Source organism: Bombina bombina, chromosome 9 (genome assembly GCF_027579735.1).
Source record: "Bombina bombina isolate aBomBom1 chromosome 9, aBomBom1.pri, whole genome shotgun sequence".
Classification (NCBI taxonomy): domain Eukaryota; kingdom Metazoa; phylum Chordata; class Amphibia; order Anura; family Bombinatoridae; genus Bombina; species Bombina bombina.
Window position 1 is genome coordinate 11,395,284 of NC_069507.1, and position 25,184 is coordinate 11,420,467.

Sequence of the window (25,184 nt, forward strand, 5' to 3'; positions counted from 1 at the left end):
TGATGAGATTATGCTGAACAATATTGAAGTAACAGAGGCAGAGCAAAAAGAGATAACAGAAAGAAAAGAGAATATGGTTAAAAGGGTCACAAAAGTCAGAGAAGAGATCATATTCAAAAAAACGAAGAAACTAAACAGAGAAATGGAGAACAAGAAGAAGATTGAGTCCCAGGATGGTGAAAACATCTCAGACCCAATACCTTCTGATATAACTCCAGACAGACAGGACAATAATTCCACACATAAGGAAAAGAAAACCACAAATATGGAAGAATCGAACGGTTGGAAAGAAGTACGGCACAATAGGATGCAACCTAATCATTATATGAACTCTCACCAACACCAAAAGAAAGATCTACATTATCATCCCTCCTACAGAAGGAACTTAGACTATCGAGTCCCATCAAGAACAAATGCCCAACATTATTATGAAGATAGGGACAATTTCGAAGATAGAACTCCACAATATCATAGTAGACATGAATACAGATACAACAACCAGCGATCGCATATTGAAAGACGTCACACTCACTATGATAATGGAGGTCATCATAACAACCAATCATACCATTCATATAATGACAAAAAAACATTATCAGAACCACTACAGATCATATTACTCTGATCATAGAAATTTTGATAAGCCAAGATCTACTGAAGGAAGAAGGATCTCATTTGCTGATAACATAGATGAGACATTAAGCCATGAAAGGAGTTATTCTGATTACAGAAACTATCAACATAAAGATAACCAATATGGGAACTCCCACCGCAGATCAAGTTGGCGAGAGAAATACCATAACGATTCCAACAGATTTGTAAATATACGGGATGAAAATCAATTTAAAGATCCTATTAAAGAGAATACACAGTATTCCAATAGGAAAACAAAGAAGAACATAGTGACCCAGGTACAAGATATATCTCTAGCCTCTACCTCAGACTCTGTTTTCTTTAGGGGTAAATCCCCTACACCCCAGAGAGAAATAGAAAGAGAGAACAACACTAAAAAGAAAAAACATAGACTCAGAGGAACAGGAGAGCACAACACAACAAAAAAGAAGACCTTAAGAGGAAAAAGAGGAGGTTCAAAACTAAGAAGAAAAAAGGAAAATAACTTAAAGCCAGAAACAGAAAATGTATTCCAAGAACCAATTCCACATACTAACTCTAACTTAACCAAGATAATGACCAATAAAAAAACAAATAGTATATATAACTTCAGTAACAGCGAGCTATCAACGAAGGAAGAATCCATTCTATCGTATGGTCTGAGCTTTGCACCTACGAAATGCTTAGACAAATTTCAAGCTTTTGTCAGCACTAAAGAATTTGTCAGAAAATTGATGTTAAAAAGATACTTTGCCAGATCTCCTATTGAAAGAAATTGTTTGCCCCCAAGACCCTCTATTGAAGATCAATATCAACACACAAACTTAAAACCTAAGTCTACATTTTTTCCTACTGGAAGCAAGAGAAGTGCAATTGAGTCATTTGAGACAAATGTTTATCATGATATAAGAACTATCAGCAAAAACAAAATGAAGAATGTAAAGTATAACCTATCCAAATCACAATTTGATACCATCAAAAGGCTTGAAAACAACCATAATCTAACCATTAAACCGGCCGATAAAGGAGGCGGTATAGAGGTAATGAACAGAGATGATTACGAAGAAGAATGTAACAGGATCCTAAATGACACTAAAACTTATCAAAAATTACTAAGTAATCCAGTGGAGATATTTAAGGCAGAATTGGAAATTCTGGTAACAAAAGCAAGAAAACTGGGAATATTAAATGAAAAAGAATATAATTACCTATTGGTGAAACATCCCATCACCCCTGTTTTCTACCAACTCCCAAAGATACATAAGTCCATAGTTAACCCACCCGGAAGACCGATAATATCCGGTATAGGATCCATTTCATGCAACCTTTCGGAATATGTAGACAAAAATCTTCAAAAATTTGTGACAAGTCTACCATCCCATCTTAAAGATTCCACGCAAGTCCTAACGATCTTGGAGAACCTCAAATGGGAAGATAACTTCATCTTGGCTACGTGTGACGTAGTGTCACTTTACACTAGCATCCCCCACGAAGGTGTTAAAGCAGTGGATTTCTTTTTAAAAAAAGACCCCTCCATCCCTGAAGCACAATGCACCTTTATCCTTGAGAGTATTAACTACATTTTAACCCACAATTATTTTAGTAACAAGGATAAATATTATCAACAACTTTGCAGGACGGCAATGGGGACCAGGTTTGCGCCAAGCTACACAAATTTATATATGGGCAAGTGGGAGACAATTTTCTTGGACTCCTGCCCAGCTAGCGCAGACCTGGTCCTATATGCTAGATATATTGATGACATCCTTTTGATCTGGAGAGGTACGCTTGAAGACCTACAACACACAATAGATGTGATGAATCTAAACAGAATGAATTTAAAATTAACTTATGAATTTAGTAAGAAGTCTATACACTTCCTAGATCTCAATATAGAGATTGTTGATGGGCATGTTGAGACGTCGACCTTTTTTAAAAAGGTAGACTGCAATAATTATATTCACAGCCTAAGCTGTCACCAAAATGTGTGGCAGAACAACATTCCTAAGGGTCAATTGGTCAGAAAATGCCCTTAAATGAGTCTAAATAGATCTTTAAATTGGACTGTTTATATCCAAAAGGCTTAAATAATAGGGAGGATCTAGCACACCTCTTCCAGCTAAACAGATGAGCATTATTCCTTCCCTTTCTCTCTTATTTCTCACATTAAGCGTAGGATCTTATGCTTCCTATCTATGTTCAAAATACTTTTGATTTATGTAACCCCAAAACAGACTCTGACCTACCTTAACATATATATGTCTAATGGAACCCATTCACTTCATCCCAATAGAGAATTTTACCCACTATAAATATACCTCATTAATCAAGTCCTATAAAGTAATTAAATACACTATTTACAACGTTCTTCCCATTTCAATATGTTTCAATTAATGTTTAAAGGTTATTTTTTATACCATATGTGTTATATGCTTTTGCATTATTAATCTTTTAAACCAGATTAACATTTTAAATGACCCTTTTTTATACTCAAACAATATTAGAAAACTTATACCCAACGACTATCATGGACTTTATCCCACTCATGTAACGTAACAGGTCCCTTAGGTTACTAATGATATATTATGTTGCACTTTCTAATACATATGCCATACACTTTCATAACACCGCAGCACATATTGGCTTGAGAAGTCCATTATACCATTTACGTTTGGAATGTTTATATGCTGATTATCAGATTCTAATGAACAATTTTTATTGAACCAATCACAATAAATCGTTTATCTGAGCAGTCTTTAACATCTGACCCTATCGACATGATTTTAACGCTACTTACCTTTTAAGATTACTGCATTTTATTAGATTTTATCAAATTTAACCAGTGCGACTGTCAATATTGCAATGAACACACAGAACATTTATCAAATCATCTTTATTTTGTTATTGATAATTCATCAAATATTAACACCATTTTTGTTATTGACAATTCATCAAATATTAACTCCAGAAGTTATTTATGTACCTATGTATTTATATTGTGTTTTGGAGTACATCAACATATCCGAAACCGGAAATCCCCTTACCGGAAGTGACCAAACAAAACGAAACCGGAAGTTGTACACCGGGAGGTTTCAAAATTCACCACTTAGACTAATCCACCTAAAGCGTATCATGCAACACACTGTTAGACAATATAGAACTATATTCAGATGTAATAAGGAACAAACTAAAGAATCAGCATATTGCCTAATGGACATGCAAAGCTGGGTAATATGTTCAGAAGCGCATACTCTGGTGAAACATTTGCACATAGAGCGCTTTTTAATTGCAGATCCACATATACGGTTTATCTCCTCAATTGTGATTTATGTGACATCCAGTATACAGGTCAAACAACTCAACAGGTCAGGACCAGGATAAGGGAACACATAAACGATATTAAGACTGGCAAACTAACCACCCCCTTGGTGAATCATTTTAAAGTAAAGCACAACAAGGATCCCAGGACGTTGTCTTGGACCATCATTGAGGTTATAAATACAAACAATAGGGGAGGTGATAGGGATACTTTGCTTTTAAAGAGGGAGGTTTTCTGGATACACAGGCTGAACACCAGGGTGCCCAATGGGCTTAACTCTGAATATGATCTGATTAACTTCTGGTGTTAGTCTGTGTTTTCCAGAAAATATTATATTATATATATAAAATATATAATGTTTTTTTCCCACTTCTTTACAGTTCTTTATACGATGTACATAATTTGCCCATTCCTTAGTCCCTCTAGTGTTCAAATATCTAATACAGCAGTATTAAAAACTAACTAAAATGTAGGATTTAACCCCTATATCCCCCTAATGCAACACATGGTACACATAGGGATGCATTAAAATTATGGAATTGTTGTTAGGAAGCCTAATAGGGCTTTATACACATAATAGTATTTTTTGGAAAGCATCATTTATGCTGTGTATGTGTGCGCTTTTCCTTATCTAAATATATAACAGGAACAGTTTATGTTATATTTTTGCTGTTTATATATATATATGTGTGTATATTATACCAAGTGCTGAATATTAAGGTGTTGACATCCAGAATATGGGCACTTACAAAATTTGCAGGTGGATGTGTGTTTTACCCACGTAGCATAAGTTTTAACCTATCACAGGTGATCCTTTTCTTTAAATTAAAGTTAATGCCTAAGCCCTTCAGCTACGACTACGGCACCAGCTGAAACACGTCAGCATCAGGGTACATGGGGAACCACTACTCCACCTTTGCCCTAAGGGTTTGCAGCTTTTTCCCGTTGTCTCTTATATACCTTTAATAAAGGACGTTTTTCAGTTGAAAATATCCGGTGCCTCTGTTTGCCTTATTTGCTGATTTCCTTGGATATGATCAAGGCACGGATATCAACTCAGCAGCAATAGTTTCCCCTGTATCGCATTGGATCTCCGGATTTCGAGGCCGTGGACTCTCCTGAACCTGTCTGGCTCACACGCCCCCAATCATGACGTCACACATTCCCGGACTGGGCTGAGTACACGCTGGCGTGCTGTAGGGATCCACTTCACCGCTCGCCTTCTATGCCGTTGTAAACACACAGAGCTGTTACGGGAGAGGACTTTGAGCACTTGGCTCTACAAGGTGGGTCCCCAGGATCAGCAGTTGTTTACCAGCGAATGTACTGTAATGCATGTGTGTATGGAAGCATCATAAGGGTTGGAGTGACAGGAGAGAGTTCTTCATACAGGGGTTTAACTTGTGAAAGATATCGTCTATACTTCAGTGGCTGGTCGACAGGTGCTACATAATTTTTGTGTCGCCATCATCGCTATTCTCCCTAATCTAACAGTCACCGAAACTGGAAATCCCCTTACCGGAAGTGACCAAACTAACTCAGACGAAACCGGAAGTTGTACACCGGGAGGTTTCAAAATTCACCACTTAGAATTATCCACCTAAAGCGTATCATGCAACACACTGTTAGACAATATAGAACTATATTCAGATGTAATAAGGAACAAACTAAAGAATCGGCATATCGCCTAAAAAAAACGGAAGTGACATCTTTCCCTCATAGAAACCGGAAGTTAGAATCCGGAGGTAACCTGACCTACTTTTAAGAAATTAGTCAATGGAATATAGCTAAGAATACTATATGTTAGCACTATGGACCAATTAGCAGTTACTACTACACAAGACCATTTATAAAATTACAAAATACAGACTTTAGAAAGATTGGAGGAAAGGGCAGCTACGAATATGCCCATACCCACAAAGCACCTCAACAGGAAGTGGGTGGAGCCTATTTTAGGGCACCAATTTTGACACAATAGATTGGCTAAGTTACCCTTTATAAGGACACAGATTACTTTGGTTAATTCAGTCTTGATAAAGGCCTATCTTGAGGCAAAAACGCGTTGACTTAACCAAAGTAAGTTTACTACCAACATATTACCTCACTTGTGAATATATTCTACAGCATTGTTTTATTTTCTCCACAGGTATTTTATATACATATTTTTTAATTTTTTCTTGTTGCTTTTTTGGTGAAATTTGAACACTACCTATGAAGATTTGCTTTGTATTTATTTGGATTACAATCACTATCTAAATTGATCATCCACCTTGATTGTGTAATTTTTTATCACTTTTTTCACATATATATTTTTTCATTTACATTTTTATATTATTTTTCATCTTATTTTTGGACGTTTTATACCACATTTTAATTTTTGTTGGCGTCATTTTACCATCACATTTTTTGTCACCACAATTTTTGTCACCACATTTACTCACTTTTTTTTCATCTATTGTCATCATTTTGTCATCAACTGTTATCATCTGAAATTAACCTAATATCACTCCAATTGACTTTTACAACGGACATACTAATATATATATATTCAGGAGTGTGTATCTGACTTTCCTCAACATGGCCGTGTTGGTTTAACAATAGGTTAGACAATGTACCAAGCTACCATTCAATTGTTCCACTGTGAATGTATTGATGTTTTAATATCTGTAACATGGATCCATGATTATATTTTTATTGTATTTTATACTGTATTTATTCTGAACTCTTTTTTTATTGAATCTTTGTATAAAACTTAACTTTTTAAACCTATACATATATTATACTACACCATTCTCTAACTTATTATAGTCTACTAATCCTTCACCTTGGCCTCTTTGCCGCTTGCCTCTCCAACCTACTAGACGTTTTATCTTTGGGTCCACTAGGGGACCACTTGAGGGGAGCTTGAGGTGTATAAGTAAATAGCGCAGGGTCCGCACACCTTACACATCCTGACTTAGAAAAGAACAATGTATGACTCACACAATGACACCTAGGGGTAGACTTACCAATGTCTGTCCGACATGATACTCTGTAGCCTATCACGTCCGTCAGACATCGCTGAATGCCGACAGTGTATGCACAACTGCTTGTGCAATGCCGCCCCCAATCGGCCGCTAGCAGGGGGTGTCAATCAGCCGGATCGTATAGGATTGGGCGGATTGAAGACTGCAGCCTCAGAGGCAGTGGACAAGTTATGGAGCAGCGGTCTTTAGACCGCTGCTTTGTAACTGCTGTTTCCGGCGAGCCTGAAGGCTCGTGCGGAAACAAGGGGAACATTCGGCCCTTGTTAAATCTACCCCCTAGACTAGATATGCAAACACATGTACACATAACAGCAAGAGGTCCCAGCATCAGTATGTTTGTGCAAATTGCAATTGCCTGCTCTGATATTCTAGGGGTGTTTCGAGCAGGCAATGCTGGATTGGGCTGTCATCCTATACCCCAACAAAACACAGGAACCCCAACTCTGTATTAGGCCCTCCAGTTCTCAGAATCTCTGGGGGTTCAGGAAAACAGGGTAAACCTTAATCCAGAGTAAAAGTACTCCATATGTCACCCGGGCACCCACATCTCAAAACACAGAATCCCCTCAAAATCCAGGGTCCGTAATTGGTGGGGAGGAGGCTGGCCTACAGTCCTTGCCAAGTACAAAAGTAATGAAGGCTTCAGTTACATTACCTATGTCAAGTACACAGTATTGTAGTACTATAAGGGTTGGGGTAATTGTAACCATGGGGTTGGGTAATGTAGATAGTAGAGCAGTTCTATAGGGGTTGAAGTAATGGTACCTATGTCACATAGACAGTACAGCAGTACTATAGGGTTGGGTTAATGGTACCTATTGAAAATCAAAAGGGAAGGTGAACAGCACACCTGTTTGTGGGGCACGGAGTAAGATGTGCCAAATCTTGTCAATCCAAATAGTCATACATCCAAAGCACTCCAGCCACCAGAAGAAATCTTTGTTTAAAAGACCTTTTTTTCATTAGTTGGGTCCAAAAGTTGGCTGGAGTGCTTTGGATGTATGACTATTTGTAATGGTACCTATGTCATGTAGACAGCACATCAGTACTATAAAGGTTAGGGTAATAGTACCTATGTCATGTAGACAGTACAGCAGTATTACAGAGGTTACAGTAATGGTACCTATGTCATGTAGACAGCACATCAGTACTATAGAGGTTAGGGTAATAGTACCTATGTCATGTAGACAGTACAGTAGTATTATAGGGGTTACAGTAATGGTACCTATGTCATGTAGACAGTACAGCAGTACTATAGGGGTTTGGGTAATGGTACCTATGTCATGTAGACAGCACATCAGTACTATAGGGTTGGGGTAATGGTACCTATGTCATGTAGACAACACAGCAGTATTATAGGGGTTAGGGTAATAGTACCTATGTCATGTAGACAGTGCAGCAGTATTATAGGGGTTACAGTAATGGTACCTATGTCATGTAGACAGCACATCAGTACTATAGAGGTTAGGGTAATAGTACCTATGTCATGTAGACAGTACAGCAGTATTATAGGGGTTACAGTAATGGTACCTATGTCATGTAGACAACACAGCAGTACTATAGGGTTAGGGTAATGGTACCTATGTCATAGAAACATAGATATTGACGGCAGATAAGAGCCATAGGCCCAGCAAGTCTGCCCGACCTTACCTAGCAGTATAAACTTATCTAGTTCGTAGGATAGCCTTATGCTTGTCCCATGCATTTTTAAAGTCCACCACAGTGTTTGTTGCTACTACCTCTTGAGGAAGTTTATTCCGATTATTTATGTCATGTAGACAGTACAGCAGTATTATAGGGGTTAGGGTAATGGTACCTATATCATGTAGACAGTACAGCAGTATTATAGGGGTTAGAGTAATGGTACCTATGTCATGTAGATGGTACAGCTGTACTATAGGGTTGGGTTATTGGTACCTATGTCATGTAGATGGTACAGCTGTACTATAGGGTTAGGGTTATTGGTACCTATGTCATGTAGACAACACAGCAGTACTATAGGGTTAGGGTAATGGTACCTATGTCATGTAGATGGTACAGCTGTACTATAGGGTTGGGGTATTGGTACCTATGTCATGTAGAGAACACAGCAGTACTATAGGGTTAAGGTAATGGTACCTATGTCATGTAGATGGTACAGCTGTACTATAGGGTTGGGGTATTGGTACCTATGTCATGTAGAGAACACAGCAGTACTATAGGGTTAGGGTAATGGTACCTATGTCATGTAGACAGTACAGTAGTACTATAGGGGTTAGCGTAATGATACCTATGCCATGTAGAGAACACAGCAGTACTATAGGGTTAGGGTAATGGTACCTATGTCATGTAGACAGTACAGTAGTACTATAGGGGTTAGAGTAATGGCACCTGTGTCATGTAGACAGCACAGCAGTAGTATAGGGGTTGGGTAATGGTACCTATGTCATGTAGAGAGCACAGCAGTATTATAGGGGTTAGGATAATGGTACCTATGTCATGTAGATGGTACAGCTGTACTATAGGGTTGGGGTAATGGTACCTATGTCATGTAGAGAGCACAGCAGTATTATAGGGGTTAGGATAATGGTACCTATGTCATGTAGATGGTACAGCTGTACTATAAGGTTGGGGTAATGGTACCTATGTCATGTAGAGAGCACAGCAGTATTATAGGGGTTAGGATAATGGTACCTATGTCATGTAGACAACACAGCAGAACTATAGGGGTTAGAGTAATGATACCTATGTCATGTAGAGAACACAGCAAAACTATAGGGGTTAGAGTAATGGTACCTATGTCATGTAGATGGCACAGCCGTACTATAGGGTTGGGGTATTGGTATCTATGTCATGTAGAGAACACAGCAGTACTATAGGGGTTGGGTAATGGTACCTATGTCATGTAGACAGCACATCAGTACTATAGAGGTTAGGGTAATAGTACGACAGAGGGGTTTTTTGGTTACGCACACCACAAAAGGACTGTTTAAACTTAACACACATATTGTGGGAGTGCTACCAAAGTGACCAAAATAATTACAAAACAACAAAAGATATATTGGTGCACATCCAACCACTTAAGTCCACTCTTTCATGGCATATTAGTATATGCTTCTGTCTGCCAAATATACTTACACAGCTTCTAATAAGATTGGGATAAACATCTCGCAATAATATGAGCTTATATTTGTGCTGCAAAAACAAATATACTTCTATCTGCTAAATATATTTACATAGTTCAAATAAAATTGAGATTAACATCTTGCAATAGTATTGACTTATATTTATGCTGCAAAAATGTTTTTGCTTTTTAAAAAATGCCTTTAAATGAAATGGGATCTTAGTCACACAATATGATCATATTCTGCTAAGCCAGTCTACCACTTACAAGGTGTCCCACATCAGACCGGTCCTTTACTAACCAGTTTCCACACTGCAGCAGGGTTGGGTTATTGGTACCTATGTCATGTAGACAACAGAGCAGTACTATAGGGTTAGAGTAATGGTACCTATATAATGTAGAGAACACAGCAGTACTATAGGGTTAGGGTAATGGTAGCTATATCATGTAGAGAACACAGCAGTACTATAGGGTTAGGGTAATGGTACCTATGTCATGTAGACAGCACAGCAGTATTATAGGGGTTGGGTAATGGCACCTATATCATGTAGACAGTACAGTAGTACTGTAGGGGTTAGAGTAATGGTACCTATATCATGTAGACAGCACAGCAGTATTATAGGGGTTGGGTAATGGCACCTATATCATGTAGACAGTACAGTAGTACTGTAGGGGTTAGAGTAATGGTACCTATGTAATGTAGAGAACACAGCAGTACTATAGGGTTAGGGTAATGGTACCTATATCATGTAGACAGTACAGTAGTACTGTAGGGGTTAGAGTAATGGTACCTATGTCATGTAGATGGTACAGCTGTACTATAGGGTTGGGGTATTGGTACCTATGTCTTGTAGAGAACACAGCAGTACTATAGGGTTAGGGTAATGGGTACCTATGTCATGTAGAGAACACAGCAGTACTATAGGGTTAGGGTAATGGGTACCTATGTCATGTAGAGAACACAGCAGTACTATAGGGTTAGGATAATGGTACCTATGTCATGTAGATGGTACAGCTGTAGTATAGGGTTGGGGTACTGGTACCTATGTCATGTAGAGAACACAGCAGTACTATAGGGTTAGGGTAATGGTACCTATGTCATGTAGACAGTACAGTAGTACTATAGGGGTTAGAGTAATGGCACCTGTGTCATGTAGAAAGCACAGCAGTACTATAGGGTTAGGGGAATGGTACCTATATCATGTAGACATCACAGCAGTAGTATAGGGGTTTGGTAATTTCACCTATATCATGTAGATGGTACAGCTGTACTATAGGGTTAGGGTATTGGTACCTATGTCATGTAGAGAACACAGCAGTACTATAGGGTTAGGGTAATGGTACCTATGTCATGTAGACAGTACAGTAGTACTATAGGGGTTAGCGTAATGATACCTATGTCATGTAGAGAACACAGCAGTACTATAGGGTTAGGGTAATGGTACCTATGTCATGTAGACAGTACAGTAGTACTATAGGGGTTAGCGTAATGATACCTATGTCATGTAGAGAACACAGCAGTACTATAGGGTTAGGGTAATGGTACCTATGTCATGTAGATGGTACAGCCGTACTATAGGGTTGGGGTATTGGTACCTATGTCATGTAGACAACACAGCAGTACTATAGGGGTTGGGTAATGGTACCTATGTCATGTAGACAACACAGCAGTACTATAGGGTTAGGGTAATGGTACCTATTTCATGTAGAGAACACAGCAGTACTATAGGGTTAGGGTAATGGTACATATGTCATGTAGACAACACAGCAGTACTATAGGGGTTGGGTAATAGTAACTATGTCATGTAGACAACACAGCAGTACTATAGGGTTAGGGTAATGGTACCTATGTCATGTAGACAACACAGCAGTACTATAGGGTTGGGGTATTGGTACCTATGTCATGTAGACAACACAGCAGTACTATAGGGGTTGGGTAATGGCACCTGTGTCATGTAGATAGCACAGCAGTATTATAGGGGTTGGGTAATGGCACCTGTGTCATGTAGACAGCACAGCAGTACTATAGGGGTTGGGTAATGGCACCTGTGTCATGTAGACAGCACAGCAGTACTATAGGGGTTGGGTAATGGCACCTGTGTCATGTAGACAGCACAGCAGTACTATAGGGGTTGGGTAATTGCACCTATATCATGTAGACAGCACAGCAGTACTATAGGGGTTAGGGTAATGGTACCTATGTCATGTAGACAACACAGCAGTACTATAGGGTTAGGGTCATGGCACCTATGTCATGTAGACAACACAGCAGTACTATAGGGTTAGGGTAATGGTACCTATGTCATGTAGATGTTACAGCTGTACTATAGGGTTGGGGTATGGGTATCTATGTCATGTAGACAGCAGAGCAGTACTATAGGGTTTGGGTATTGGTACCTATGTCATGTAGACAACACAGCAGTACTATAGGGGTTAGGGTAATGGTACCTATGTCATGTAGATGGTACAGCTGTACTATAGGGGTGGGGTATTGGTACCTATGTCATGTAGACAGCACAGCAGTACTATAGGGGTTAAGTAATGGCACCTATATCATGTAGACAGCACAGCAGTACTATAGGGGTTAAGTAATGGCACCTCTGTCATGTAGAGAGCACAGCAGTACTATAGGGGTTAGAGTAATGGTACCTATGTCATGTAGATGGTACAGCAGTACTATAGGGTTGGGGTATTGGTACCTATGTCATGTAGACAGTACAGCAGTATTAAAGGGGTTAGGGTAATGGTACCTATGTCATGTAGACAGCACAGCAGTACTATAGGGGTTAAGTAATGGCACCTATATTATGTAGACAGCACAGCAGTACTATAGGGTTAGGGTAATGATATCTATGTCATGTAGACAGCACAGCAGTATTATATGGGTTGGGTAATGGCACCTATGTCATGTAGAGAGCACAGCAGTATTATAGGGGTTGGGTAATGGCACCTGTGTCATGTAGACAGCACAGCAGTACTATAGGGGTTGGGTAATTGCACCTATATCATGTAGACAGCACAGCAGTATTATAGGGGTTGGGTAATGGCACCTATACCATGTAGACAGCACAGCAGTACTATAGGGGTTGGGTAATTGCACCTATATCATGTAGACAGCACAGCAGTACTATAGGGGCTGGGTAATTGCACCTATATCATGTAGACAGCACAGCAGTACTATAGGGGTTGGGTAATTGCACCTATATCATGTAGACAGCACAGCAGTATTATAGGGGTTGGGTAATGGCACCTATACCATGTAGACAGCACAGCAGTACTATAAGGGTTGGGTTATTGCACCTATATCATGTAGACAGCACAGCAGTACTATAGGGGCTGGGTAATTGCACCTATATCATGTAGACAGCACAGCAGTACTATAGGGTTAGGGTAATGGCACCTATGTCATGTAGACAACACAGCAGTACTATAGGGTTAGGCTAATGGTACCTATGTCATGTAGATGGTACAGCTGTACTATAGGGTTGGGGTATGGGTACCTATGTCATGTAGACAGCAGAGCAGTACTATAGGGTTAGAGTAATGGTACATATATCATGTAGACAACACAGCAGTACTATAGGGTTAGAGTAATGTTACCTATGTCATGTAGATGGTACAGCAGTACTATAGGGTTAGGGTATTGGTACCTATGTCATGTAGACAGCAGAGCAGTACTATAGGGGTTAGGGTAATGGTACCTATGTCATGTAGATGGTACAGCAGTACTATAGGGTTGGGGTATTGGTACCTATGTCATGTAGACAACACAGCAGTACTATTGGGGTTAGGGTAATGGTACCTATGTCATGTAGATGGTACAGCTGTACTATAGGGGTGGGGTATTGGTACCTATGTCATGTAGACAGCAGAGCAGTACTATAGGGTTATAGAAATGGTACCTATGTCATGTAGATGGTACAGCAGTACTATAGGGTTGGGGTATTGGTACCTATGTCATGTAGACAGCACAGCAGTACTATAGGGGTTAAGTAATGGCACCTATATCATGTAGACAGCACAGCAGTACTATAGGGTTTGGGTAATGGCACCTCTGTCATGTAGACAGTACAGTAGTACTATAGGGGTTAGAGTAATGGTACCTATGTCATGTAGATAGTACAGCAATTCTATAGGGTTGGGGTAATGGTACCTATGTCATGTAGACAGCAGAGCAGTACTATAGGGGTTAAGTAATGGCACCTATATCATGTAGACAGCACAGCAGTACTATAGGGGTTGGGTAATTGCACCTGTGTCATGTAGACAGCACAGCAGTACTATAGGGTTAGGGTAATGGTATCTATGTCATGTAGACAGCACAGCAGTATTATATGGGTTGGGTAATGGCACCTATGTCATGTAGACAGCACAGCAGTATTATAGGGGTTGGGTAATGGCACCTGTGTCATTTAGACAGCACGGCAGTAATATAGGGGTTGGGTAATTGCACCTATATCATGTAGACAGCACAGCAGTACTATAGGGGTTGGGTAATTGCACCTATATCATGTAGACAGCACAGCAGTACTATAGGGGTTGGATAATTGCACCTATATCATGTAGACAGCACAGCAGTATTATAGGGGTTGGGTAATTGCACCTATATCATGTAGACAGCACAGCAGTACTATAGGGGTTGGGTAATTGCACCTGTGTCATGTAGACAACACAGCAGTACTATAGGGGTTGGGTAATGGCACCTATATCATGTAGACAGCACAGCAGTACTATAGGGGTTGGGTAATTGCACCTGTGTCATGTAGACAGCACAGCAGTACTATAGGGGTTGGGTAATTGCACCTATATCATGTAGACAGCACAGCAGTACTATAGGGGTTGGGTAATTGCACCTATATCATGTAGACAGCACAGCAGTATTATAGGGGTTGGGTAATGGCACCTGTGTCATTTAGACAGCACAGCAGTAATATAGGGGTTGGGTAATTGCACCTATATCATGTAGACAGCACAGCAGTATTATAGGGGTTGGGTAATGGCACCTATATCATGTAGACAGCACAGCAGTACTATAGGGGTTGGGTAATTGCACCTATATCATGTAGACAGCACAGCAGTACTATAGGGGTTGGATAATTGCACCTATATCATGTAGACAGCACAGCAGTATTATAGGGGTTGGGTAATTGCACCTATATCATGTAGACAGCACAGCAGTACTATAGGGGTTGGGTAATTGCACCTATATCATGTAGACAGCACAGCAGTACTATAGGGGTTGGGTAATTGCACCTATATCATGTAGACAGCACAGCAGTATTATAGGGGTTGGGTAATGGCACCTATGTCATGTAAAACGAGAAGAGAGTGATGGCACTACTAGTATATAGTTATAGGAGGGATGGGCCTAGAATTATTTCCGATTAGCCTTATACAGGATATGAATTAGCCCAGAGGTGCTGTGTATTAAGCATATATTTCAACACAAGCAACTACGAGATAGTTGCACAGAAAGAATACACCTTAGCACTCAAATCCCACACTAAAGTTGTGTAATAATTATAGGTAGGTATACGTCAACAAAAACAATATACATTTCTTTAAACTTTATTGGGTATATTTAAAAAGGGGGTACATTTAAAAACAACTAGAAAAGGTTAGGGCTGATTGTAAGATGCTATCCTGGATACTAACTCACCAGGTAGCCAGTTATGTTGGTAAATTAGGTTGATATGATGTGGGGTAAACAATGAGACCTAAAATAGGGGTCTCCGTTACTAGATTGTGGTACGGCTTGGAGGAGAAGAAAAGCTTGGCAATAAGATTCCCAAGTTATGTAGGTAATTGGTGCAAATAGTTAATATTGTGGTGTTCAGACAATCGATTATACAGCCATTCAAATAATGGCAGAGCTGCTGAGCACTAAAGTGCTAATACGTTTACGTTATGTAACTTTAAATATCTGTACACCCATTCATTGCTCCACTGCACTCCTCTGTAATCCTACAGCAATCTGGGTGTAAGATATTTAAAGAATTATTCTATTACAGATGTATTGTTTAGGTTGTTGACCATTTAGTAATTAATACTAACGCTGCTTTTTTCCTACCGCTGCTTCCAAACAACGCTGGTATTTAGAGTTGTCTGAAGGGCTGCGTTAGGCTCCAAAAAGGGTGCGTTGAGCCGAATTTACCACCACTTCAACCCTCAATACCAGCGTTGCTTATGGTAGCGGTAAGCTGGCAAAATGTGCTCGTGCACGATATCCCCATAGGAAACAATGGGGCAGTTTGGGATGAAAAAAAACCTAACACCTGCAAAAAAGCAGCGTTAAGCTCCAAACGCAGCCCCATTGTTTCCTATGGGGAAACACTTTCTAAGTCTGCACCTAACACCCTAACATGAACCCCGAGTCTAAACACCCCTAACCTTGCACTTATTAACCCCTAATCTGCCGCCCCCGCTATCGCTGACACCTGCATTATATTATATACCCCTAATCTGCCGCTCCGTACACCGCCGCAATCTACATTAGCCCTATAAACCCCTAATCTGCTGCCCCTAACACCGCTGACTCCTATATTATATTTATTAACCCCTAATCTGCCCCCCCCAACGTCGCCGCTACCTTACCTACACTTATTAACCCCTAATCTGCCGACCGGACCTCGCCGCCACTATAATAAATGTATTAACCCCTAGACCACCGCACTCCCGTCTCACAAGCCCTAGAATAAATAGTATTAACCCCTAATCTGCCCTCCCTAACATCGCCTCAACCTAACTTCAAGTATTAACCCCTAATCTGCCAACCGGACCTTGCCGCTACTATAATAAATGTATTAACCTGTATAGCTAAGTCTAACCCTAACCCTAACACCCCCCTAAATTAAATATAATTTTAATCTAACAAAATAAATTAAATCTTATTAACTAAAGTATTCCTATTTAAAACTAAATACTTACCTGTAAAATAAACCCTAAACTAGCTACAATATAATGAATAATTATATTGTAGCTATTTTAGGATTTATATTTATTTTACAGGCAACTTTGTATTTATTTTAACTAGGTACAATAGCTATTAAATAGTTATTTACTATTTAATAGCTACCTAGTTAAAATAATTACAAAATTACCTGTAAAATAAATCCTAACCTAAGTTACAATTAAACCTAACACTACACTATCAATAAATTAATTAATTAATTAAATAAATTACCTACAATTACATACAATTAAATAAACTGAACTAAATTACAAAAAACAAACACTAAATTACAAAAATTAAAAAAATATTACAAGAATATTAGGCTAATTACACCTACTCTAAGCCCCCTAATAAAATAAAAAAGCCCCCCAAAATAATAAAGGTCCCTACCCTATTCTAAATTAAAAAGTAATCAGCTCTTTTACCAGCCCTTAAAAGGACTTTTTGCGGGGCATGCCCCAAAGTAATCAGCTCTTTTGCCTGTAAAAAAAAGTACAACCCCCCCAAACATTAAAACCCACCACCCACACACCCCTACTCTAACCCAAACCCCCCTTAAATAAACCTAACACTACCCCCCTGAAGATCTCCCTACCTTTAGTCATGTTCACCCAGCCGGTCCGAAGTCTTCATCCGATGGGGCAGAAGAGGACATCCAGACCGGCAGAAGTCTTCATCCTATCCGGGCAGAAGAGGACATCAGGACCGGCAGACATCTTCATCCAAGCGGCATCTTCTATCCTCAGCCATCCGATGAGGAGCGGCTCCATCTTCAAAACCTCCGGCGTGGAACATCCTTCTTCCCCGATGACTACCCGACGAATGAAGGTTCCTTTAAGTGACGTCATCCAAGATGGCGTCCCTCGAATTCCGATTGGCTGATAGGATTCTATCAGCCAATCGGAATTAAGGTAGGAAAAATCTAATTGGCTGATTGAATCAGCCAATCAGATTCAAGTTCAATCCGATTGGCTGATCCAATCAGCCAATCATATTGAGCTCGCATTCTATTGGCTGTTCAAGAGCTGATTACTTTTTAATTTAGAATAGGGTAGGGACCTTTATTATTTTGGGGGGCATTTTATTTTATTAGGGGGCTTAGAGTAGGTGTAATTAGCCTAATATTCTTGTAATATTTTTTTTATTTTTTGTAATTTAGTGTTTGTTTTTTTTGTAGTTTAGTTTATTTAATTGTATGTAATTGTAGGTAATTTATTTAATTAATTTATTGATAGTGTAGTGTTAGGTTTAATTGTAACTTAGGTTAGGATTTATTTTACAGGTAATTTTGTAATTATTTTAACTAGGTAGCTATTAAATAGTAAATAACTATTTAATAGCTATTGTACCTAGTTAAAATAAATACAAAGTTGCCTGTAAAATAAATATAAATCCTAAAATAGCTACAATATAATTATTCGTTATATTGTAGCTAGTTTAGGGTTTATTTTACAGGTAAGTATTTAGTTTTAAATAGGAATACTTTAGTTAATAAGATTTAATTTATTTTGTTAGATTAAAATTATATTTAACTTAGGGGGTGTTAGGGTTAGACTTAACTTTAGGGGTTAATACATTTATTATAGTAGCGGCGAGGTCCGGTCGGCAGATAGGGGTTAATACTTGAAGTTAGGTTGCGGCGATGTTAGGGAGGGCAGAATAGGGGTTAATACTATTTATTATAGTGTTTGTGAGATGGGAGTGCGGCGGTTTAGGGGTTAATACATTTATTATAGTGGCGGCAAGGTCCGGTCGGCAGATTAGGGGTTAATAAGTGTAGTTAGGTAGCGGCGACGTTGGGGGGCAGATTAGGGGTTAATAAATATTATGTAGGTGTCGCGATGTTAGGGGCAGCAGATTAGGGGTTCATAGAGATAATGTAGGTGGCAGCGATGTGCGGTCGGCAGATTAGGGGTTAAAAATATTTATTATAGTGGCGGCGATGTGGGGGGACCTCGGTTTAGGGGTACATAGGTAGTTTATGAGTGTTAGTGTACTTTAGAGCACTGTAGTTAAGAGCTTTATAAACTGGCGTTAGCCCATAAAGCTCTTAACTACAGCCTTTCCATGGGCGTTAGGAGTCTTTTCGGTAGAGGTGTAACGCTCACTTCAGCCAAAACTCTAAATACCGGCGTTAGGAAGATCCCATTGAAAAGATAGGATACGCAATTGGCGTAAGGGATCTGCGGTATGGAAAAGTCGCGGCTTGAAAGTAAACGTTAGACCCTTTCCTGGCTGACTCTAAATACCAGCGGACGGCCAAAAGCAGCGTTAGGACCCCTTAACGCTGCTTTTGATGGCTAACGCAGAACTCTAAATCTAGGCGTATATTATATTGGACACACAGGAACCTAGTAATAACGTATCTTTAGTTTGAACTAATGCAGGTACTTGGCTGAATGGCTTAGTTATGGGTTTAGTTCTTGACACATTAGTTAATATATGTATATATAAATATAGTGCTTAAAGTGACAGTCCACCATGGCAATTCAGTTTATATCATTGACACTAAGTTTGTCTTTCTAAATACCCCTGCGGTTATTCTTGGTACTATTGTGTAAATAACTGAGGTTTTAGTGTGATCAAGTTGCTAGGATACAGCCACTGTACAACATATTATTCCATGGCAGCCTATGTAGGATCTAGCGCAAGTCTGTACCACGGTGACTTCAGTAACCCATAATTTCTTTTCTAGGCATTTAAGATAGTTCCTTACAACGTAGAAAAACTAGACAAGCTACTGACAGAGTCGCTAAAGAACAACATCCCAGCCAGCGGATTACATCTCTTTGGAATTAACCAGATAGAAGAGGAAAACCTAAGTGCAAGTGAGATTTTCTCTCTTCTTCCTATGATGGAACACACAGACAGTGCAAAGCAGCAATTGTATTGCAGGACACAGTGTAAAGCAGCAGTTGTATTGCAGGACACAGTGTAAAGCAGCAGTTGTATTGCAGGACACAGAGTAAAGCAGCAGTTGTATTGCAGCACACAGAGTAAAGCAGCAGTTGTATTGCAGGACACAGAGTAAAGCAGCAGTTGTATTGCAGCACACAGACTAAAGCAGCAGTTGTATTGCAGCACACAGAGTAAAGCAGCAGTTGTATTGCAGCACGCAGAGTAAAGCAGCAGTTGTATTGCAGGACACAGTGTAAAGCAGCAGTTGTATTGCAGCACACAGAGTAAAGGAGCAGTTGTATTGCAGGACACAGAGTAAAGCAGCAGTTGTATTGCAGCACACAGAGTAAAGCAGCAGTTGTATTGCAGGACACAGTGTAAAGCAGCAGTTGTATTGCAGCACACAGAGTAAAGCAGCAGTTGTATTGCAGCACACAGAGTAAAGCAGCAGTTGTATTGCAGCACACAGAGTAAAGGAGCAGTTGTATTGCAGGACACAGTGTAAAGCAGCAGTTGTATTGCAGCACACAGTGTAAAGCAGCAGTTGTATTGCAGGAGACAGAATAAAGCAGCAGTTGTATTGCAGCACACAGAGTAAAGGAGCAGTTGTATTGCAGGACACAGAGTAAAGCAGCAGTTGTATTGCAGCACACAGAGTAAAGCAGCAGTTGTATTGCAGCACACAGTGTAAAGCAGCAGTTGTATTGCAGGACACAGAATAAAGCAGCAGTTGTATTGCAGCACACAGAGTAAAGGAGCAGTTGTATTGCAGGACACAGAGTAAAGCAGCAGTTGTATTGCAGCACACAGAGAAAAAGCAGCAGTTGTATTGCAGCACACAGTGTAAAGCAGCAGTTGTATTGCAGGACACAGTGTAAATCAGCAGTTGTATTGGAGCACACAGAGCAAAGCAGCAGTTGTATTGCAGCACACAGAGTAAAGCAGCAGTTGTATTGCAGCACGCAGAGTAAAGCAGCAGTTGTATTGCAGGACACAGTGTAAAGCAGCAGTTGTATTGCAGCACACAGAGTAAAGCAGCAGTTGTATTGCAGGACACAGAGTAAAGCAGCAGTTGTATTGCAGCACACAGTGTAAAGCAGCAGTTGCATTGCAGCACACAGAGTAAAGCAGCAGTTGTATTGCAGAACACAGTGTAAAGCAGCAGTTGCATTGCAGCACACAGAGTAAAGCAGCAGTTGTATTGCAGCACACAGTGTAAAGCAGCAGTTGTATTGCAGGACACAGAGTAAAGCAGCAGTTGTATTGCAGCACACAGTGTAAAGCAGCAGTTGTATTGCAGCACACAGAGTAAAGCAGCAGTTGTATTGCAGCACACAGAGTAAAGCAGCAGTTGTATTGCAGCACACAGTGTAAAGCAGCAGTTGTATTGCAGCACACAGAGTAAAGCAGCAGTTGTATTGCAGCACACAGAGTAAAGCAGCAGTTGTATTGCAGCACACAGAGTAAAGCAGCAGTTGTATTGCAGCACACAGTGTAAAGCAGCAGTTGTATTGCAGCACACAGTGTAAAGCAGCAGTTGTATTGCAGCACACAGACAGTGTAAAGCAGCAGTTGTATTGCAGCACACAGTGTAAAGCAGCAGTTGTATTGCAGCACACAGAGTAAAGCAGCAGTTGTATTGCAACACACAGAGTAAAGCAGCAGTTGTATTGCAGCACACAGACTAAAGCAGCAGTTGTATTGCAGGACACAGAGTAAAGCAGCAGTTTTATTGCAGCACACAGAGTAAAGCAGCAGTTGCATTGCAGCACACAGAGTAAAGCTGCAGTTGTATTGCAGCACACAGAATAAAGCTGCAGTTGTATTGCAGCACTCAGAATAAAGCTGCAGTTGTATTGCAGCAGGCAGAGTAAAGCAGCAGTTGTATTGCAGCACACAGTGTAAAGCAGCAGTTGTATTGCAGCACACAGAGTAAAGCAGCAGTTGTATTGCAGCACACAGTGTAAAGCAGCAGTTGTATTGCAGCACACAGACAGTGTAAAGCAGCAGTTGTATTGCAGCACACAGAGAAAAGCAGCAGTTGTATTGCAGCACACAGAGTAAAGCAGCAGTTGTATTGCAGCACACAGAGTAAAGCAGCAGTTGTATTGCAGCACACAGAGTAAAGCAGCAGTTGTATTGCAGCACACAGAGTAAAGCAGCAGTTGTATTGCAGCACACAGTGTAAAGCAGCAGTTGTATTGCAGCACACAGTGTAAAGCAGCAGTTGTATTGCAGCACACAGAGTAAAGCAGCAGTTGTATTGCAGCACACAGAGTAAAGCAGCAGTTGTATTGCAGCACACAGTGTAAAGCAGCAGTTGTATTGCAGCACACAGAGTAAAGTAGCAGTTGTATTGCAGCACACAGACAGTGTAAAGCAGCAGTTGTATTGCAGCACACAGTGTAAAGCAGCAGTTGTATTGCAGCACACAGTGTAAAGCAGCAGTTGTATTGCAGCACACAGAGTAAAGCAGCAGTTGTATTGCAGGACACAGTGTAAAGCAGCAGTTGTATTGCAGGACACAGTGTAAAGCAGCAGTTGTATTGCAGGACACAGTGTAAAGCAGCAGTTGTATTGCAGGACACAGAGTAAAGCAGCAGTTGTATTGCAGGACACAGTGTAAAGCAGCAGTTGTATTGCAGCACACAGTGTAAAGCAGCAGTTGTATTGCAGCACACAGATTAAAGCAGCAGTTGTATTGCAGGACACAGAGTAAAGCAGCAGTTGTATTGCAGGACACAGTGTAAAGCAGCAGTTGTATTGCAGGACACAGTGTAAAGCAGCAGTTGTATTGCAGCACACAGAGTAAAGCAGCAGTTGTATTGCAGCACACAGAGTAAAGTAGCAGTTGTATTGCAGCACACAGTGTAAAGCAGCAGTTGTATTGCAGGACACATAATAAAGCAGCAGTTGTATTGCAGCACACAGAGTAAAGCAGCTGTTGTATTGCAGCACACAGAGTAAAGCAGCAGTTGTATTGCAGCACACAGTGTAAAGCAGCAGTTGTATTGCAGCACACAGTGTAAAGCAGCAGTTGTATTGCAACACACAGACAGTGTAAAGCAGCAGTTGTATTGCAGGACACAGTGTAAAGCAGCAGTTGTATTGCAGCACACAGAGTAAAGCAGCAGTTGTATTGCAACACACAGAGTAAAGCAGCAGTTGTATTGCAGCACACAGACTAAAGCAGCAGTTGTATTGCAGGACACAGAGTAAAGCAGCAGTTTTATTGCAGTACACAGTGTAAAGCAGCAGTTGCATTGCAGCACACAGAGTAAAGCAGCAGTTGCATTGCAGCACACAGAGTAAAGCTGCAGTTGTATTGCAGCACACAGAATAAAGCTGCAGTTGTATTGCAGCACACAGAATAAAGCTGCAGTTGTATTGCAGCAGACAGAGTAAAGCAGCAGTTGTATTGCAGCACACAGTGTAAAGCAGCAGTTGTATTGCAGCACACAGAGTAAAGCAGCAGTTGTATTGCAGCACACAGTGTAAAGCAGCAGTTGTATTGCAGCACACAGACAGTGTAAAGCAGCAGTTGTATTGCAGCACACAGAGTAAAGCAGCAGTTGTATTGCAGCACACAGAGTAAAGCAGCAGTTGTATTGCAGCACACAGAGTAAAGCAGCAGTTGCATTGCAGCACACAGTGTAAAGCAGCAGTTGTATTGCAGCACACAGTGTAAAGCAGCAGTTGTATTGCAGCACACAGAGTAAAGCAGCAGTTGTATTGCAGCACACAGAGTAAAGCAGCAGTTGTATTGCAGCACACAGTGTAAAGCAGCAGTTGTATTGCAGCACACAGAGTAAAGCAGCAGTTGTATTGCAGCACACAGAGTAAAGCAGCAGTTGTATTGCAGCACACAGACAGTGTAAAGCAGCAGTTGTATTGCAGCACACAGAGTAAAGCAGCAGTTGTATTGCAGCACACAGTGTAAAGCAGCAGTTGTATTGCAGCACACAGAGTAAAGCAGCAGTTGTATTGCAGCACACAGTGTAAAGCAGCAGTTGTATTGCAGAACACAGAGTAAAGCAGCAGTTGTATTGCAGCACACAGAGTAAAGCAGCAGTTGTATTGCAGCACACAGTGTAAAGCAGCAGTTGTATTGCAGCACACAGATTAAAGCAGCAGTTGTATTGCAGGACACAGAGTAAAGCAGCAGTTGTATTGCAGGACACAGTGTAAAGCTGCAGTTGTATTGCAGGACACAGTGTAAAGCAGCAGTTGTATTGCAGCACACAGAGTAAAGCAGCAGTTGTATTGAAGGACACAGTGTAAAGCTGCAGTTGTATTGCAGGACACAGTGTAAAGCTGCAGTTTTATTGCAGGACACAGCGTAAAGCAGCAGTTGTATTGCAGCACACATACAGTGTAAAGCAGCAGTTGTATTGCAGCACACAGATAGTGTAAAGCAGCAGTTGTATTGCAGCACACAGACAGTGTAAAGCAGCAGTTGTATTGCAGGACACAGAATAAAGCAGCAGTTGTATTGCAGCACACAGATAGTGTAAAGCAGCAGTTGTATTGCAGCACACAGATAGTGTAAAGCAGCAGTTGTATTGCAGCACACAGACAGTGTAAAACAGCAGTTGTATTGCAGCACACAGATAGTGTAAAGCAGCAGTTGTATTGCAGGACACAGAATAAAGCAGCAGTTGTATTGCAGCACACAGATAGTGTAAAGCAGCAGTTGTATTGCAGGACACAGAATAAAGCAGCAGTTGTATTGCAGCAAACAGATAGTGTAAAGCAGCAGTTGTATTGCAGCACACAGATAGTGTAAAGCAGCAGTTGTATTGCTGGACACATAATAAAGCAGCAGTTATATTGCAGCACACAGACTAAAGCAGCAGTTGTATTGCAGCACACAGACAGTATAATGCAGCAGTTGTATTGCAGCACACAGACAGTATAATGCAGCAGTTGTATTGCAGCACACAGACAGTATAATGCAGCAGTTGTATTGCAGCACACAGACAGTATAATGCAGCAGTTGTATTGCAGCACACAGACAGTATAATGCAGCAGTTGTATTGCAGCACACAGATAGTGTAAAGCAGCAGTTGTATTGCAGCACACAGACAGTGTAAAACAGCAGTTGTATTGCAGCACACAGATAGTGTAAAGCAGCAGTTGTATTGCTGGACACAGAATAAAGCAGCAGTTGTATTGCAGCACACAGACAGTATAATGCAGCAGTTGTATTGCAGCACACAGACAGTATAATGCAGCAGTTGTATTGCAGCACACAGACAGTATAATGCAGCAGTT

The 25,184-nt window shown here is 40.4% G+C and overlaps 1 protein-coding gene across 1 annotated transcript in view; it reads left to right on the forward strand.

The window, feature by feature from the left end:
• The window catches only part of PIK3AP1 (phosphoinositide-3-kinase adaptor protein 1), a 399,421-nt gene that overhangs the window by 182,753 nt on the left and 191,484 nt on the right, over positions 1-25,184 (forward strand). Inside the window, exon 6 of the mRNA XM_053691876.1 lies at positions 19,708-19,840. Within this exon, the coding sequence (XP_053547851.1) occupies positions 19,708-19,840 (133 nt within the window). The remainder of the gene's footprint in view (positions 1-19,707; positions 19,841-25,184) is intronic.